The sequence below is a fragment of the Caretta caretta genome, chromosome 2, assembly GCF_965140235.1.
Source record: "Caretta caretta isolate rCarCar2 chromosome 2, rCarCar1.hap1, whole genome shotgun sequence".
In the NCBI taxonomy this organism is placed as follows: domain Eukaryota; kingdom Metazoa; phylum Chordata; order Testudines; family Cheloniidae; genus Caretta; species Caretta caretta.
In genome coordinates this window covers 194426487-194446795 of record NC_134207.1, presented here as the reverse complement: position 1 = coordinate 194446795, position 20309 = coordinate 194426487, and the positions used below count along the sequence as shown (strand labels likewise).

Sequence of the window (20309 nt, the reverse complement as noted above, 5' to 3'; positions counted from 1 at the left end):
TACTAAACATTTATGACTATATACAGGCCAAAGTTCATAAATCTTCTTACTGAAGGAGACTGGTTGGGAGTTAAAAGGGATCATTCAGCTCTATTAAGAGAAGAGTATCTGGAATAAGGCACCTCTAAGCCAGTTATTGGTTCAAAAGTAATCGGGGTGAAAAAGGCATTCATCTGGAAAGTCTTACCAATAATGTGCCCAACGGATATTCCCTTACATTTTAAACATAGGGGACTAGCTTCAGCAACGACCTATGAAGGGGAGGAATGGGAAGTTAAGCTTTTTTTCTGCTTCTGAAATTTTATGACCATTCAACATTATTTTACTCACACTATCTTCAGCCTTTACTCAGCATCTCCCAGGCCTTTCTGAATATTTGCCTAGAGATACAGGTAGGACAGGATCTATTTCATTTTTTATGTAGGAAATAAACTAAACCTTTAGTTAGAGCAGATTATCTAAAATTACTTATGCAGATGAACTAGATTACATTTTAGTTTTATAAATTTGTGAATATAATGTTGAAACAATTAAAAATTAACAGGAGGGTAAAATATATGCTGTAGGTCCATGAAAGCATAGAGGCCTCGCACACTGAAAACATCAGAACTGCAAATAATCCCTGCATGCCCATATCATTTAAAATATAGGTACCAGGCTAGGTATGGGGGAAAACAAATAGGCTGTAAGGGAGAGAAGATGACTCACCACATAGTTGCATAAGATCTCCAAAATCATAAAGGAGTTCTGAATAAAAGACTTTTGGTTTATATGCTTGAGGATTTGTGTTCCATGTAATTTAAGCAGAACTTTTCTCATAGGAATTTCTCCAATGGTGTGCATGTCTAGCTATGTTTTAATGGACTGGATCAAACAGAACTGTCTAATCTCTTAAATTCAGAAGCTTGATAGGCAGCTAAGAAAAATGGCAGTTTGCATCTTAGAAAAAATGACAAGGCAGATAAGAAAGGGAGGTGTCATTTCTATTGGATGTCTGGCATTTCTTAGGTAAGCGCCAAGATGCGAGTTCTGTTCTACACTATTTTGTTCATTATATTGTTACTTCAGTTTCCCAACTCACTTCCACTTCAGATGGAAGTCTGTGTCCTGTCTGACAAGTAGACTGTGAGCTCTCTGTGACAGAAACTGTTCTATTGTTTGTACAATGCTTATAGGGTTCCTAGTCACTAGCATAATTCAAATAAATAGTGATTGGTGGTTTAAAAATACTCAAAATAGAAAAAATATGGCTACTTCAAAAAGTAACCTAGATATTCTGAAGAACTAAAACAAATGAAAATCTATTATGATTCTCATTTCTCAGTTGGAAAAAGGAAATAGTTAACTGGCAGCTGTGGAGGATATTCAACCATATTCAGAGTATTTCTGATGTCAGTCACTGGAGGCTAAAGTGATTCTAGTGAGGTAATCTATGCAATGATACCTGCCTCAAGAAAAAAGTTATTCTGGTCCTATGTTATCTCTGAAAATCTATAAACATTCCAAAAACAGGTTAAGATTTGAAACCTTATCTAATCAAGTGTTGACTCTTACAGTTAATCAATAACAGTCTGAACACAGTGGGAACTATCTATTGATTTATTATTTTCAACAATGATTACTTCAACTATTCAAAAAAAGAAAAAAGAAAAAAAAAGAAGTCTTTACCAACTAATGACTACTGAAAAGCCAGACCTTTCCAGCCCATTTCATATTCTCTTTCAGCCATTTTAGAGCAGAATTATGTTCCAAACTGTAAACCTGTTCCATATTAATATTCATTGTCATGTGCTTAAGAAAAAGCTTTGGATTAGATATACGAGCAGCTTGAATCAGTCTCTCAACTGCTGCTTGATAGTCATCTTTACTCCGCACTTTTTGTTCTTCGGATCTGCAAAAGAGTTTTCACAAGTACAAAAATCATGGAACACAAACACTAAGATATGTCATTCATACATGGTTTTCAGTTATTGGCATCAAAATTACTAAAACAGTAAAAAAAATCCTTGCGTTCATATTTCCTAATGCAAATATTGTAAACTGCTAGACGCTGATAGCTGATTATTCTGAAGTTTATGAACTAAGTTAGCACCTATCAGAAAAAGTAAAACGTAACACATTTTAAAATACTGGTGCTTTCAGGAGTTTAACATCTCAGTGACAAATGAGTCGCAAGCTTCCACAATAGCACACTCCATCAGGAGTTACTAGACTCTGGAGTGGGAGAATTAGAAACGAGTGGTAGAACATCTTAGGCACTGACCTGGCAAGAACTTGGCCATACCTGTGGCTATATTCACAGTACATAAAGTTAAAGGATGTGCTTAAGACCTTTCAGGATAGGGGAAACCTACAAGAAAAGTTATGGTAGTACAGACTTAAATCTGGCTATCTAGTTTGGGTTGTAAAGTTTTACACCACCAACTATAGTTTTTTAAAAAATGACTTGCTATGTCCCATGTCAGTAGCAGATTTTGTTCTACTTCTCAATAAATGGAGTTTCTGCTTAGGGGGCACGAACAAGCTGGAAACTGGATTGCTCCTTTTCCTTCTGCCTTAGGTAGCGCCACCTATGAGCAGATAAAAGACTGGCACTTTTCTGTCCTCAGCTAACAACCTGACATCACTAACAAAGGACTGATCAAGAGTTGAACTATTTATACAAGACAAACTACAAATACATATTAATAATTTAAGAATTTTAATAGAAAATCATAGTCCTAGAAAAGTGTTTAAGACTTCAACTGAATCCCAGAGGCAATAAACTTCTTAAGACACCCTGGGTAAAGAAGGATGTATCCTGGAAATAATCTGGTTGATGATTAATGGATAAAGATTGCCGGGGGAGGGCAGGAGGAAAAGCTCAGAAAAAAGTTATTCCTTTTCTTGTAACTGTTATTCTTCGAGATGTGTTGCATATGTCCATTGCATTAGATGTGGGCATGTCTCATGCAATGGTGCTGGAGAGTTTTCTCTAGCAATACCTGTAGGTGTAGCCACACCTGCGCCCTGATATTCCTAATACCCTGAGCCACATTATAAAGGTCAGAGCCACCCTTGCCCATCCTTCAGTTCCTTCACACTGGACTTTTAGATGATAGACTCTGATATATTGGGGAAGGAAGATGGATCATGCAATGGATGGAACTCATCTCTAAGACCAACAATTACCCAAGCACCTGCCAATGGGCAGGGAGAGGGGCTAGGAGTCTTATGGGAAGAGAGATGCTGAACTGCTTTCCTTAGATTCATATCTTCCCTTGATGCGATAGTCACTGCATAACGTCTAGCAAAGGTGTCGACTGAAGACTATGTTGCTGTTCTGCAGATGTCCCTGTTGTGGACATTTCCCACAAATGCCCTAGAGGCTAAGCATGTTCTGGCTGAACGTTCAGAGAGCTTTTCCACAGGCATGATGCCCTTAATCTTGTAGCACGACAATAAAGCTGATGATCCACCTGGACAGCTATGGTGCTGTTACAGGATGCCCTCATTCATTCCACATAGGAGAAAAGCTGGGAACAGACCCCAAAAAGCTTTGTTCTTTCCCGATAAAAAGCTAGTGCTTGGCCAACATCCAAAGTGTGGAGCTTTTGTTCATCTTTCTGAGCATGTGGCTTTGTAATGAAGACAGGTAACTACAGAGGTTAGTTGAGGTGGAAATCAGATACTACTTTGGAGAGAAACTTAAGGTTTGGCCTAAGCTTTACACTGTCTTCCTAAAAAACAGCATACAGAGGATCCATCACCAGAGCATGAAGTTCCCCTACTCTTTCTGCTGAGATGATGGCTATTAAGAAGACCACATTAGCTGAAAGGGGTAACTGTGAGCAGGTTTGAATGGTTTAAAAGGGGGACCCCATTAAGACTGATAACATTAAGTTCAACTCTCACTGTGGATAGGATCCCTGATAGGTGGAAACAATCTTTCTAGGCCTTTAAGGGACCTGATGGTCATAGGGTTAGAGAATACAGTCCTACTTGTAACATAAGGGTATGCAGCCAGGTGCATTTTGCTAGAGCTGATTGCCAAACCTGACTCTTGAGGGTAACAAATAGCCTAAATTTATTTTATCAGAGGGGTAGCCGTGTTGGTTCTGTAAAAGTGGCAAAGAGTCCTGTGGCATCTTATAGACTAACAGACGTATTGGAGGATAAGCTTTCGGGGGTGAATACCCACTTCTTTAGATGCATGTAGTGGAGATTTCCAGAGGCAGGTATAAATATGCAAGCAAGAATCAGGTTAGGGATAACGAGGTTAGTTCAATCAGGGAGGATGAGGCCCTCTTCTAGCAGTTGAGATGTGAACACCAAGGGAGGAGAAACTGCTTTTGTAGTTGGCTAGCCATTCACAGTCTTTGTTTAATCCTGAGCTGATGGTGTCAAACTTGCAAATGAACTGAAACTCAGCAGTTTCTCTTTGAAGTCTGGTCCTGAAGTTTTTTTTGCTGCGGATTGCTACCTTTAAATCTGCTATTGTATGTCCAGGGAGATTGAAGTGTTCTCCTACAGGTTTTTGTACATTGCCATTCCTAAATCTGATTTGTGTTCATTTATCCTTTTACGTAGGGACTGTCCAGTTTGGCCGATGTACATAGCAGAGGGGCATTGCTGGCAGATGATGGCGTATATTACATTGGCGGATGTGCAGGTGAATGAACCGGTGATGGTTTGGCTGATCTGGTTAGGTCTGCTATGTACATGTAGGTGTGATGCTCTGAGAGCCAGGGAATTTTGCATACAGAAGTTCCAGACCCTGACTGCCTCCTCTTTGATCTAGCACCCCCAACTTGCTAATGCTGAACATTGCTTTCGTGTTGTTAAATACTTGGATAGTTCTGCCCTGTATTGAGGTAGAAACTGGCGGCAGGCTCTAGTGCCTGTAATTCTAATAAGTTTATGTGCAGCCTGACCTCTTGGATGGACCACCAGGCTTGAGCCTGCAGGTCCCCCATGTATACTCTCTACTCCATGGCTTAAGTGTCCGTTACCAAAGACATAGAGGGAAGAGAAGGGGGGAAAGGGACTCCCCTGAAAATGCTGTCTTGGTTCAACCACCAATCTAGGAATAATAGTTAAAGCCTTGCATAGATTCAAAATTTATATCCACATCTGATCCGCAAACATAGTCCGTGGATATCCGCAGATCGGCAGGGCTCAAATAATAGTACTTTGTCTGGGATGCATACTTGTGTGTTCAGACAATGTAATGGAGGGCGGTATGCTGACTTGAGCTATGTCTGTAACCATCTAAAATGCAGCCTGGTAGGGGGATCACATAAGTACACACCATCATATGCCTCAGAAACCTGAGTCAATTCCTCTCCAAGGTTCAGGGATGGTCCTTGAAGGAGGCACAATGATCTCACAAAGCTAGAAGCCTCAGAAGAGACAGAAAGCTCTGGCCAGGGTTGAGTCTAGAACTGCCCTGATAAATTTTATTCTCTGGAGGTGTACGAGGATCAAGCTCTCTTTGTCCATGCCTAAGCATAAAAACAGGTAGAGCGTTTGATGGACACTTCTTTTTATAAAAAGGAGTACTTGTGGCACCTTAGAGACTAACCAATTTATCTGAGCATGAGCTTTCGTGAGCTACAGCTCACTTCATCGGATGCATACTGTGGAAACTGCAGCGGACTTTATATACACACAGAGAATATGAAACAATACCTCCTCCCACCCCACTGTCCTGCTGGTAATAGCTTATCTAAAGTGATCATCAGGTTGGGCCATTTCCAGCACAAATCCAGGTTTTCTCACCCTCCACCCCCCCACACAAATTCACTCTCCTATCACCAGCAGGAGAGTGAATTTGTGTGGGGGGGTGGAGGGTGAGAAAACCTGGATTTGTGCTGGAAATGGCCCAACCTGATGATCACTTTAGATAAGCTATTACCAGCAGGACAGTGGGGTGGGAGGAGGTATTGTTTCATATTCTCTGTGTGTATATAAAGTCCGCTGCAGTTTCCACGGTATGCATCCGATGAAGTGAGCTGTAGCTCACGAAAGCTCATGCTCAAATAAATTGGTTAGTCTCTAAGGTGCCACAAGTACTCCTTTTCTTTTTGCGAATACAGACTAACACGGCTGTTACTCTGAAACTTCTTTTTATGTGCTGATGAGAGTGACCCCACCCCTTCCAGTCCAGGTACTGATATACTTGTACATCTTGATGGCAGAAACAGGCTGCTACTACCACCATGCATTTGGTGAAAACATTCAGCGTGGCTAACAGGCCAAACGAGAATTGCAAAACGGAGGTGGTGTTCTTCTGTGAACTTCAGAAATTTCCTGGGGCCAGGGTGGATTGCTACATGGAAATAAGCATTCCTCAAAGTTGAGGGCAGCATACCAATCTCCCAGATCTAGTGAAGGGATAATAGTTGTGAGGGAAACCATATGGAAGTAGCAGGAGTACAACCCCCTTCCCCAGTACTGAGTAGGCGTCTCAAAGAATGTAGAGTCTGCACTTTCTTGCTTTAGTAAATTCATGAGATGGATCCCTGAAGGGGGACAGGGAAGGTGTGAGAGAGACAAGAACTGCAGAGTATATCCTGATTCCGCCATGCTTATCACCTACTTATCTGAAGTGATGAACTACGACGCACTTAGGAAATGTGACAACCTGTTCCTGAAGGATGGGTGATTCTCTGGTATGCTGTCCTTGATGAAGGATTCTAACACTGCTTTGAGGCATGTGGATGCCTCCATTGCTGCTTGTGATTCTGCCTGTACTGATCTGCCTGTCTAGGCATTGTAATACTGCTGCCTCGGTGGAAATGGAGAACAAAACTTTGTTCTTTTCAGGGCTGGTGTGTACAGACTCAGTGATTTCAGCACTGCCTTTGAATCTTTTAGCATACGTAGAGCTTCATCAGTCTTTGAGGAAAATAAGGCACAACCCTCAAAGGGGAGATCTTCAATAGTTTGTTGTACTTTTTCAGGAATCCCTGATCACTGCAGTCACAATGAGCAGCACATGGTTACTACTGCCATTGCCATGACTCTTGCAGCTGAATCTGCAGCATCCAAGGAAGCCTGCAGTGCGGACCTTCCAGCCAGATAAACTTCCACAAGGAGAGACTGGAACTCACTCTGGGAGTTCTCTAGCAGCTTGTTAAGGAATTTGGCCAATTTATCCCAATTGGAATAATTACAATGGGCCAAAAGGGCTTGACTATTCACTATGCATAGTTGTAACCCTGCAGCTGAATAAATCTTTCTGCCAATAAACGTCCAATATTTTTTGTGTTTTTGTCTTTGGGATTTACTTTTGCTCTACCTGAGTGGTGTCTTTCATTTAATACCACCACTGCCAGGGAGCCCAACATGGGGTACTAATAAATCAGTTTATACCTTTATGAAGGAACTTGGTTTTTGCACTCCGCGCACTTTTCTGTCAGTGTGAGGGATGACAGAGTTTGGCATAAGGCTTTCATAGGCTACATAATTACCTCATTTATAGGGAGAGCAACCTTCCCTGATGTAGCTGGGTGCAAAATGTCTGAGTTTCTGGGGAGTTTCCTCCACAACCTTTATTGGTATAAAATGATGGAGTTGGTATGGTAACGGAGGCTAGCTGCATCTAAACCAGGCACTCCATTCTCTTGATCTGCTCGTCAGGATTACTCCTATGTTGTTACTATGACGGGGCGATGTTCCCTGAAGAAAGTCCTGGATTCCCTGAAGTGGGAGATGTAGAAACCCTCTTCAGACTCTGAGGAATACTCTGAAGGCCAGGGTGGAGCAGTACCGGGTATTTTCATGGGAGATTGGGACAGTGCTCTATGAGGGATCTGCAGTACCAGAAGCAACATGAGGGGCTTCCTAGCCATCAGAGCAGAGCAGTTACTGTTGGTCTCAGAGCCAGCATCGAGATTGCTTGAAGTCACTGATGCTGTAGCAGATCCCAGTCATGTGGATTCCCATGTGCCACAGGCTTGGCAAGGCACTGTCTTAATCAATCAATCGACTAATCAATGAGAGTAATTCCAAGAGGCTCAGCAGATCCTTCCCAGCTGCGTATGTCTCTGTGATAGTCAGTGACAAAATGGGCCTTTGCCCAGTTGTGAGCAGAAGTGAGGGTTCCAGTGTCTTCAATGAGGAAGGAGCTGGCCTTGACGGACCCAGCACAGGAAGTGGAGTCAAAGGCTCTGGTCTGGTCAAGCTGCTACTTGATTCTTGATGCTACTAGGATTCAGCACTGGGAAGCAGTAGGCCAAAGGGCGCACTCCATCTTTGGTATCAGAGTGGCTTGCCTCTATAGTTAAGAAGTCAAAACACTGAGGACTTAGAGGATATGGAAGTTGTCTGCGTCTCTAGCTTCAGAAGCTAAGGGTGCTCTAAGTGCTTGTGCCCCTTGAGGTCTGTCCAAACAAAGGGAATCTCCTTTTGTCTCTTTCCCCAGATAAGACATAGAGGGAGTTCCTCCCCAGATGGGGAGGAACTCCCTCTAGTTGACTGAGATGGTACAAATGGCAGACGAGGAGCAGCCTCCATGAGGATGTACCAGAGGTGCTGTTCCCTCTGCTTTAGTTCTTGTCTTGAAGCCCCAGCAAACTGTACTCCTGTCCCCGATGTGACCCTCACCCAAGCACTTCAGGCAGTGAGAGTGAGGGTTGCTCATGGGCATCAGTTGTAACACTTGGAGCAGGGTTAGAAGCCAGGGGACCTTGGCATAGGGTTCCCTTGGTACTGTGTGGAGCCTGGCATCCATGCACTATGGACAATCAGGGAAAGAAAAAAGGTCCGAGGACCCATAAACAAGTTTCACTAACAATATAAACTAACTAAAAATGGCATGTTTGCTGAAGGAACGAACAGACAGCATGCTCCGACCACCAATCATGGACTGTAAGAGGGAACTGAAGGATGGGTGGGGTGGCTTCACCCTTTATACCCTTAGCTTGGCACATGAGGAACACCAGGATATAGAGATGGACACCTCTGTGGGTACAACTAGGGAAAACTCTCTGGCACCAGCACACAAAATGCCCACATACCTACTATAATGGACATATGCAATTACTTGAAGAACAAACAAAGATTACTGGTCTTGGGAACAAAGTGAAGGTCTAAGTTAGCAAGAGTGGCAGTGGAGTCAGAGACAGAGGGGACAACTTTAGTTTTAACTAAAGAAGCAGAAGAATTGAGGAGAGGATATCATCTGTTTACAAGGGCTCTCCAAAGCTGTAACTAATGAAATATTCCAGACAGAGAAGGCCAAGGACAGAGGGTTGGGATATTCCGTAACAGAACAGACAAAGTGTTTCTTTGAAGAGTGTTACTATGTTTTCTGATTCAACCATACATTTCTATATGCTTAAGTATAGGACAATGTTTTATATAATAACATCACAGAATCCTATTCTTTTTGAGAATATGGTGCATTGTTACTGTGCTGGACAATTTGGGAGGGTAATTAGTCTCCCTATTTGAATCTGAAATAATTTTTCTTTAAAGTTCTTCATGTACATATTTACTGCCCTCTGTAACCAGAGGAAAAAAAATGTTAATTTTTTAAAAAAAGGAATTTTCTTTTCTAAGCACAACAGCGAATTAAAATTAAATGCATGAGCAAACTTTTTCTCTTCCAGATATTATATCATCATACACTGAGAATCAGACATAAGAAAAGTACTAAAAATTGACCAACTAACCTTTTCAGTACTATCTGAAGTGTCTGACTGGTGGCACTCGGACTCTGAATATTACTAGCATTTGAAACTAGGAATATTTCAATGGCCAACAACATCTCAATCTCAGACATGTAAGAAGGAATCAGTAAAAGTTTGCGGTATAAATTTCCCTCTAGCGGTGGGTAGCAACCCAATGATAAAGCACCTGACAGTGGAAGCATAAATGCAAAAGTTAGGTTAACACTGAACTATTAGCTATTTTGAATGTGTGTGTGTAGCTTGAGATGCAGGGAAAAGCAAAAAAAAAACCCTCACAACCCTAAGTATCTGAACAGACTTTTTGTTTACAATGATAGTAATTGAGATCTTTACTTTTCCAAAGCACTAAACTTTGAAGAAAGTAATTTCATACAGGAGTTTAATTCATTTTCTTCCCCAACACTAATTTTTAGTGCAAAATCCTGACCCCAACTGCACCTGCTATGCTTATCTATAAATAAATTGTGCCTGTGGAATTAATCTGCTTTCCCCCAAAATACCATGGATTCAGCATTTGTCACAGAATTCGCCACATACACAGCATTTTGTTTTGTTTCCCTGCTTTATGGGGATCAACTTGCAGTTGCCTCTTGCTTACTTGCTTCCCCACAAAGAGGATTTAATTGGATTACAGTGCACATTCCCTTCACTTTTTTGTGGAGTCAGACAAATGGAAGATCAGATATTCGTGGGGGAATTCTGTGCCACTGTGCAAGGCAGAATTTTGCGGAAATTCATGTGTTTTGTGCAGATGGGTTACAGTGCTGCCACTAGGGGCCACTGGACCCAGCACAGCCCCGTTCAAACATAGAAGACACTGCGGGGAGGGGGAGAGAGTAGAGAGTTCCTAGCAGCTTCAGTTCCCCATATGCCCGGAGGGAAGGAGAGAGCAGTGCGCAGGAAACGCCACACAAACTGGAGACTGAGCATCAGGCTGTTTTTCCCTCTGGATCCCTGGGCTCTGGGGTGCAGGTCTCTGGGCTGCTGGGGAATGGCGGGACTACTTTAGGGAGAGGTGCAGGTGTTTTTGGGTATGTCTGCATTGTTACAGACATATTTGTTGACAGGTATTTTGAAATAAATTACCAAAATAATTGAAACTGGAGTGATTATGTAGTGTTAGTTTGACAAATAAAATTTGAATTTTGAAATATTCTCTGCAGAATTTTTAATTTTTTGGCACAGAATTCCCCCAGGAGTAATCAGAGAGCTAGAGACTAGATTGCAGCTAGCGAGTGGGGGGAGGCAGAAGTACGGCATGCTAAGCTGGGCTGCTTGAAGAACAGCACAGCAGCTAAGGATTGGAGTGACAAGCTGCTGAAACCAGTTACAAGTTTCCTGCTACCATGGGGGAAGGAGGTTCTGAGACTAAGAACATAAGAACGGCCGTACTGGGTCAGACCATAGGTCCATCTAGCCCAGTATCCTGTCTTCCGACAGTGGCCAATGTCTGGTGCCCCAGAGGGAATGAACAGAACAGGTAATCAAGTGTTCCATCCCCTGTCGCCCATTCCAAGCTTCTGGCAAACACAGGCTAGGGACACCATCCCTGCTAATAGCCATTGATGGACCTAGCCTCCATGAATTTATCTAGTTCTTTTTTGAACCCTGTTATAGTCTTGGCCTTCACAACAAACTCTGGCAAAGCGTTCCACAGGTTAACTGTGCGTTGTGATGAGACAGTAATGTGGCAGCAAAGAAGAGTGGAGTGTGCTGCCTGAGGGCATAATAAAAACCCTCATCTGCTGAACAATCCCCATAGAAAATCAACAAATTTTACACCAATGAGTATTTTCAGCTGAGCCATAACTGTGTGTCAGAAGCTGGGAACGAAGGATATTTCACAAAGAATATATAAATTAATAGTGCAGGGCAATTTAACATAAATTAATAGTGCAGGGCAATTTCGGAGTTTGTTGCCAGTTACAATTTGGTCCCATTGTGCCATGGAGTACAAGGGGCTCTCGTCCACAACATTTACCAACTGATATTTAATTGTAATTTTAAAATAAACGTGTATTATATGTTAGAGCACAAAATAAGAAAATGGGATGTTACAATCGCCTTGTCATATATTGTTTTGAGTGTCACATTAATGAAAATTATAGGGGATCAAAGTTAAAGTTGTATGCTGAAGCATAACTTTCATGGGTGATTGAAATGAAGAGGGAATATGTGGAATAAGTAAAATGGATGCGTTCTTTAAATGTTCATTTTCAGAGCTTCAGATTTGTGATATTTTGTACTGAAAAAGAATTATTTTATGAAAATATATTTTCAGGGTGTTAGGTAGATTCCACTGATTCACAGTGTCAATCTTAACCGTTTTCTATTGAAGTTTTTCTTTACAATAAAATAATGCTCAACAATGAAGCAGACAGGATTATTTTCTTCTCTCCACCAAAGATGAGGCTGATAGTTCCATGATATACTCTGTCAGACTGATGCCTTTTAACTCTGTATAGACTGAACTGTATGAATTTCTGATTTTACATATGAACATTCTGTACTACGGAAAAACGTAAACACCTTTACTCTATTTAATTTTCTGAAGTCTCAGGGTTAACTCCTGGCTCCTCTTCTACACCACTCCAACTTTATGAAGTAGGCAGGAAGCTATTCTATCTGACTGGTTAGTAATTCCCCAGGTAAAGGGGAATTCCCAGCTGAATGTGTGCTCCACGCCACATCCTCTGGCCTTGGCATAGGTTTGTGGCTAGAGTACTGCTGTGCTCTGGTGATCCACAAGTGTCAGCATGACCCCTAAAGGCTGTTGTAGCCTATGACACTTAGAGCTGCCATGAGGCTTCTTTAAGTTTCACTCTGTGACTGTCCTGTACCTCAGCGCCACCTTTGGGGACCTATACCCAGCCCAACACCAGGCACAGAAAAGTTGTCTATGGGGTCTGGCACTCAGTTTAGTTCGCTAAATGTCCAATGTTACTTTTCTAATTGATTTACCATAAAAATGTATTTGATTTCTAGTAGTAATCTTACCCATTATTTCCGAAAATATTAAGTTCTTATGAGTACAACTTATTCAAGGATCATAAGCAGTGAATAAGATTTCAAGGGAAACTTACTTTTGTAATAGGTCCTGGCTTTAAGCCACAAACAGCTCCTTCCCAATGCTGCAATTAATCCTCTAATTAAAGTAAAATCAATGGGGATATTCTTTGACAGCATAAAGTCTGTTACAGAAGAAGATATACCAAGGCTCTTGCTCTCAATACAGGCATCTAGAAGTTTGTTAAAAAGAAGGCTGTACTGGGAGACATCTAGAGTGTCTGAAATGAAAAAACGTTAATTCCTGAAATTAGTCAAAAGCAATCCTAATTGCTGGATATGTTCCCAGTACTTCCTATAAACATACCAAAAGTTCAATCTCTTCAACCTTAAATCAGAGCAGGTGGTTTCAGAAACAAAATGGTGCAAATCAGAGTTAAATGCTTTATGATAATGATGCACTTTCCTCCCTGTTGGAAGGTCTCTTTGTGCAGATCCCAATGACACACATTTTGTTTACATTGGTTTAAAAAAGTGTTAATAGATCAAGTGATAATTAGTTTCAGTTTAAAATAATTTAATGCTGAAAGCAAAAAAATAAAATAAAAAAGCTTTTAAGATGACAGTGAATTCTGATGGTGTATTGAAAACTGATTCCTAAATACCATGTTATGTTAACATGCATTGAAGCAACACATTTTCACACTGAGCAATAATGCTATCATTACCAACACCAACTGTCTTTTCAGGGATATAAAATAATATTAAGGTCTGTAGAAAGGGTGTTTGAATCCTGTTAAGCAGTACAGGATCCCTAGATCAATTTTATCCTTCAGCAGAGACTTGAAGTACTGGGGGCTCTCCATGGGGTTCAAGAAAGGGAGAAGCAACTGGCAGAAGGCTTTGAGCATCAACGGTAATAGAGGAAGAACTCCCCTCCAATTCCTATGCCTTCCTGGCTTCAAATGAAGAAACCCCTGCTGTGCTTCTTGGACAGCATTAGGACCTGGTGGAAAGACTAGGGTAGGAATTATTCATCCAAAGGACTCTTCTCCTCCCCATTTCAGCCCAATATGCCTTGTTGGGCTCTTCAGCTTCCCAACCAGGGTGGATAAATATTAATGTTTAGCCCCCCACCCCCATCGGATTTTTTTTGATAAAATGCTTTTTGAGGAAAAAACCTCTCTAAAGATAGTTTTAATTAAGATGCATTATAGCTCAAAGATATCTCATCATGGAATAGGGATTACAAATTCTAATTCTATGGTATGAAACAATATATTTGTGTAATGTTTAAGAAAAAATTTGTAAATGAGTTCCAATAGTTCACGGATTAGGGACCCAATCTTATGGAGTTCCAGGGGCTTCTGTATAGATTATCTTTCTATCTACCCAATGGGACTCAGTGCTCAGTCTAGAAGATACCATCAGACATGCTTAGTTTTGCAGTTCTCAAACTGTGGATTTGTGTCTCCAAAGATAATATGCTTGTTAACAGCAAACATGTTGAAAGAAAGACAGACAGAAAGAAAGTACCTCAACCTTATTGTCCCTTTACAAATGTGTGTACCCAGAGTCAATCCCTTACCTCTCTCTAAAAGTGCAAAATGTCAAAAAGTTCAATGAATAGAAGATTGTTGGGGGCAGAATAGATCTGGACAAGGAGAAGAAGTCTGGAGATAAATGTGAGAAGGGAGGGACAGGCAGTAGAAACAAAAGTGAAACTGTTTGAGCAGCATATTCCAGAAGTCTGGAGGTCTTTCTGAGTGTAGCCTTCATTGATTTGAGATCTACCATACCATTTTGTCACTAGAAGGGAAAACCTATAATGGCAGCAGGCTGTAAAAGAGACCCAGTTTGGGAATATTTTAATGAAGTTCCTCTACCTGTGGGTAAGATAGGCATGTGTGTAAAATGCAAACAGTGAAACAAAGAAACGCAAGGCCTGCTTGCCCAAATGAAACAATATAATGAGAAGTGTTTCTTCTCAGGCGGAAGCTGCGTTGAAGATGATGGAAGGAACATGTCTGAACATGCAGGATCTTCAGGTTGGTAAACTTTTTTATTTCATACTTCTTTCTTAAGGACTGCCTGTCTTCCTTCTGGACTATTCTTGAATTCTCATGTTTGAGCAAAAAATATAGTTGTTACTCTATGGTACTATCATTTTAGATGCAGTTGTGATAAAAAGATAAATAGCTGAAATAGGCAGATCTTCCTTTTACAATTTCACCTTTAAAGTAGTACTGAGTGTCAGTGAATGCAATGAGTAATACTAAACGAGCAGTACAGTAATAGTAATTAAATAACTGCATTGACTTATTTTGTTTAGGAGAATCCATCCTCAACATGCAGGATTCTGAAGACTATCCACCTTCAAGATCACCATCATCTTCTATAGTTTTAGAGTTTTCTGCTGATGATAGTGTTTCAGTCACATCATGTATGTCACATAGCCACAGCGTATCATCTGTAGCAAAAGGAAAAAAAACTCCATCACCCAGAAACAACCATAGAGAAGTTTGTGATAAGAACCAGTAGATGACAAAAAGAGGTAATTGATGAAAAAATTGCTCCGTTTATGCAACAAACTCTCCTTTCCGTATGATTGAGAACCCACACTTCATTAACATGATTCAGTCATTAAGACCAGGATACAGGCCACCCAACAGAGCAGATGTCACAGGCAAATTGCTGGATAAAGTGTATGAAAGAGAAATTGAACAGTGTGCAAAAGGTCTAGCGGGTGAAATTGTTAACCTGAGTCTTGATATGTGGAACAATGTCCACAATGATCCTATTGTATGTGCTTATGTGACAACAGAAGAAGGGAATGTCTTCCTTACTGATACATCAGGAAATGCACACACAGCAGAATATTTACAAGAAGTAGCAGTAAAAGCCATAACAAACTGTGAAAAAAAAATTCAGATGTCTAGTACGCAGCTTGGTCACAGGCAATGCTGCAAACGTATCCAAGATGAGAAGAAATTTAGGAGAGAGTAAAGAGAGTCCCAAGCTTGTAACGTACGGTTGCAGTGCTCATTTGATGCACCCCCTAGCCAAAGACTTCAGTGTTCCAGAAATAAAGGCTAATGTTGAAATTGCAAAATACTTCCGTAACGACCACTTTGCAGCAGCTGCTCTGAAAAAACTGTGAGGAACCAAGCTAACTCTCCCATAAGATGTGCGATGGAACTCAGTAGTGGACTGTTTTGAGCACTATATCAAGAACTGGCCAAATCTGATGACAGTTTGTGAACAAAATCGTGAAAAAACAGATGCCATGGTCACAGCCAAAGTTCTCAACATTGGGCTTAAGAGAAATGGTGAACACATGCTGAGTACCCTGAAGCCTATTTCTGTAGCCTTGAACAAAATGCAGGGAAATAGCTCTTTTATTGCTGACACTGTTGAAATTTGGAAGGAACTGAGTGAGATCTTAAAAAGAGGAATATGCAATGACAGAGTTAAATTACAAGCATTAAAAAAACGAATGGGACAAGCACTATCTCCAGCTCATTTTCTTGCAAATATTCTCAGTACTCGGTACTAGGGTCAAACCTTAACTGCTGAAGAAGAGGAGCTGGCTATGACATGGACATCCAGCAATCATCCCTCCATAATGCCAACTATAATAAACTTCAGAGCTAAGGGTGAACCATTCCAGTATTCTTGCTAGCACATTAAAAAAGTATGGATTGCATGAATGGACTATAAGATGGACAGAAAGCTGGCTAGATTGTCGGGCTCAACAGGTAGTGATCAACAGCTCAATGTCTAGTTGGCAGCCAGTATCAAGCAGAGTGCCCCAGGGGTCGGTCTTGGGGCTGGTTTTGTTCAACATCTTTATTAATGATCTGGCCAATGGGATAGATTGCACCCTCAGCAAGTTCGCGGATGACACTGAGCTGGGGGGAGAGGCAGATACGCTGGAGGGTAGCGATAGGGTCCAGAGTGACCTAGACAAATTGGAGGATTGGGTCAAAAGAAATCTGATGAGGTCAACAAGGACAAGTGCAGAGTCCTGCACTTATGACGGAAGAATCCCATGTACTGCTACAGGCTGGGGACCGAGTGGTTAAGCAGCAGTTCTGCAGAAAAGGACCTGGGGATTACAGTGGATGAGAAGCTGGATATGAGTCAGCAGTGTGCCCTTGTTGCCAAAAATGCTAATGGCATATTGTGTTGCAATGGAGGGACGTGATTATTTGGCACTAGTGAGGCCACATCTGGAGTACTGCATCCAGTTTTGGGCCCCCCACTACAAAAAGGATGTGGACAAATTGGAGAGAGTCCAGTGGAAGGCAACAAAAATGATCAGGGGGCTGGGGCACATGGCTTACGAGGAGACGCTGAGGGAACTGGGCTTGTTTAGTCTGCAGAAGAGAAGAGGGAGGGGGGATTTGATAGCAGCCTTCAACTACCTGAAGGGGGATTCCAAAGAGGATGGAGCTCGGCTGTTCTCAGTGGTGGCAGATGACAAAACAAGGAGCAATGGTCTCAAGTTGCAGTAGGGGAGGTCTAGGTTGGATATTAGGAAAAACTATTTCACTAGGAGGGTGGTGAAGCACTGGAATGAATTACCGAGGGAGGTGGTGGAATCTCCATCCTCAGAGGTTTTTAAGGCCTGGCTTGACAAGGCCTTGGCTGGGATGATTTAGTTGGGGTTGGTCCTGCTTTGAGCAGGGGGTTGGACTAGATGACCTCCTGAAGTCTCTTCCAACCCTAATCCTCTGATTCTCTATGAAAGGCCTTGCTCTGAAGCACTTCGTCTCTAAATCGACAATAAGCAGTAAAAGCATGGTATGGAGAAATACAAGTAACCTTTCGCATATTATTGGGCCCACGATTTGTTTGATTTTTTTCCCAATCAAAATAAATGTTGTCAAGTTCTTTAGGCTCCAGTTCAGCAAGGGAGCTGAAGCTCATGCTTAACTTTAAGCACATGAGTAGTTCTATTGATGGGGGATGGACTAGATGACCTCCTGAGGTCTCTTCCAACTCCAATCTTCTGTAATTCAAAAAATACGTTTGCTGATGATGTTTTAAAGAAAGTCACACCAGTGAACTGGTGGAAGTCACTTAAGCACTTGGATTCAGAGACTGTTGAAGTGATAATCTCACTTTTAACAGCAGTAGCTTCTTTTGCTGGTGTGAAAAGAATATTTTCTTCCTTTGGAAGAATTCATTCCAAATTGAGAAATGGTTGGGGACCTAAAGAAGCAGGAAAGCTTGTTTTTCTTTTCCAGATTATGAACAAACAGGAAAATGAAGATGAAGACGACTGAGTTAGCTGCAGAAGACAATATTTTAAGTTTCTCACGTTGACCTGGCTGACATAGTTGATTTAATTTTTTTTAAAAATATTTCATTTAACTATTTTAGTTATAAACTATTTTAACAAAAACAAACCTGATTTTAAAAAACTTGAATGTTTAACTAAATTTAAAAATTCATATGCTTGTTTTGTTAAAATATTATATGTTTGCTGTTGAAGATAAAAATCCAGAATACATAACATTGTTGTTTTAGTTAAATAAAACTATTTAAATGTCTGTCTGGTGATGTTCTCCTCCTAATACAGCATGGCAAGAAAATCCTCCAAATATTAATGATTAACCGGTTGAATTGGAGATAGTTCACATCCCAATGACTTCATAAATATCTGCTTCAATTACCTTTGGTAAATGAAATAACCAAACAATCATTCATTTTCAGATACAGCTGTAAAACTAATCTGAAAAGTTTTCAAAATAAATCGCTTAAAAAATGTAGTGTCGACCTTCTACAAATGAAATGTCCATCTATCTCTGAGTTGTGAAGAATATGTATTAAGGTTATAACAACCAACAAGAATGCACTTTTATGTAGAAATCCATGATTAAATCGAGTCTTCCTGACTAGTGATTTAAATCAAATCCACCTGGCTCCCAATAATCACAGTTAGAATGGCCAGCCTTGGGGGGAGGGTGTTGAAAGGTCAGGTAAAGGTAGGAGGCTTCATTCCCCAGGATCACTGAATGGGGCTCAAAAACAGTAGGATAATGATAAGGAAGATGATGTAAGATTTCTTAATTCCTGTCTATCGGGGTAGAGAATAGGAGAAGACAGATAGGGAGTGAAGAATCCCTTTCTTACAACCCACTACGCTGCCTCCTATTGCTCCCCAGTACATGTGGGTGTGCTGAGAAATGAAGATTCCCTTCCTCACTTCTCCAACAATCACTTATAGGCTATTGAGCTCCTTGGTGGATGCCACAGATATTTGAGGCTTGTAAATCTAAACAGGCGTGTCAGCTGAATAAGCTTTGCTGTGATGAGGTGAAAGTGGAAGGGGGACTGGGAAATGATCACCTTTCCCTAGATGCTATTCAAGGAGTAGTCAAACAGTAGATCTTCATCCCCCACTTGGAGAGCAGCTGGGAACAGGAAAGCCAAGGGAGCAGGATGACAGGGGAAGTGGGGAAGGGTGTTTTCAGGATGCAGTGGGTCAGGGGGAGCTGTAGGTAGTGATAATAGGATGGTTACTAATGTGATATCTATCCATCTTTGAATGTCCCTATTCCATCCCACTTAATAGACTGCCTAAAATCCTTAGGAGATATACAGGAATGGTGCTCCATTTTCATGGACCTCAGGAAATTGGGACTGGCTAAGAATATGGGGGAAGTGGGGATGGATATGATAACCCAGCTTGCAGTTATTTTTGTTTGGATTATAGATTTAAGTATAGTTATCTATGTTATTTTTTGAATTGTCATGTCTCCTCTAAGAAATAAGAGTTCTAAATCTGCACTGCTCTGTAACACATCTTAAAAAACTGAACCAGAAAATCAGATAGGATAGAAACCATGTTTAGTAGTACCAGATTGTCATCTTTTAATTTGTTGGCTCTTCACACTAACTTTTCTTACTTACCACAACAACTTTGGAAACCTGGTAGATTCTGCAAAACTTCAAATGCTTGTCTACATAGATTCTTGGTCAAATATTCACATGCAATTGCACACAGAAGGTTGTGTCGATTGAGGACATCCATTCTATCACAGGGCCACAATGGTGTATTTATTATCCATTCTGACTCTGAAGTGAAGACAATAGAATTGTTTTGAACTAAAACTGGGAATAATAAATAATAGACTGTGAAACCCATACTGAATACTGACATGGAAGAGGAGTTTCAAAACTTCACAGAAAAATGCACCAATTACCAGGTTTTTGTTAAAAACAAATAACAGTTTCTCACAAATTTGATTTTTAAGATTATTCCTTTAATCTAGTAAAGCCACATGAAATTGGCTCTTTTCAATAGCTTGCCTCTTTTAAAGAGTCATAACATTCTTCTATCAAGAATTATGTGAAATACCAAATTTTGGATCCCCACTTTCTCTATTGCCTCACCACATCCTTGTTCTCTTTGACTTCTGTGCATTGTCTTTTCTTTCAGGCCCAGGCCAGTACGCATGCCAAAAGTGCAATGATTACAGATTGTTTTATGGTAAAGTATGAAATAGAGTACAATATTCCAATTTTAGTTTCATTACACACAGTTAGCACTATGCTTCTGGACCAGAACATGTCACTAATGTGGCTCTTGAAAACTTTTGGTGCTAAACATCATTT

The 20309-nt window shown here is 40.9% G+C and overlaps 1 protein-coding gene across 4 annotated transcripts in view; it reads right to left on the bottom strand.

Annotated features, from left to right (window-relative positions):
* Positions 1 to 1584: 1584 nt before the first annotated feature.
* Positions 1585 to 20309, bottom strand: part of TOPAZ1 (testis and ovary specific TOPAZ 1) — a 101781-nt gene continuing 83056 nt past the window's right edge. For 3 of the 4 annotated variants that reach the window (XM_048838657.2, XM_048838658.2, XM_075125715.1), the window contains 4 exons: positions 19605 to 19769; positions 12761 to 12964; positions 9660 to 9843; positions 1585 to 1891 (listed from right to left, as the gene is read on the bottom strand). In XM_048838657.2, the coding sequence (XP_048694614.2) occupies positions 1672 to 1891; positions 9660 to 9843; positions 12761 to 12964; positions 19605 to 19769 (773 nt within the window). In that variant the 3' untranslated portion in view covers positions 1585 to 1671. The remainder of the gene's footprint in view (positions 1892 to 9659; positions 9844 to 12760; positions 12965 to 19604; positions 19770 to 20309) is intronic. The other variant, XM_048838660.2, reaches the window with a different exon arrangement.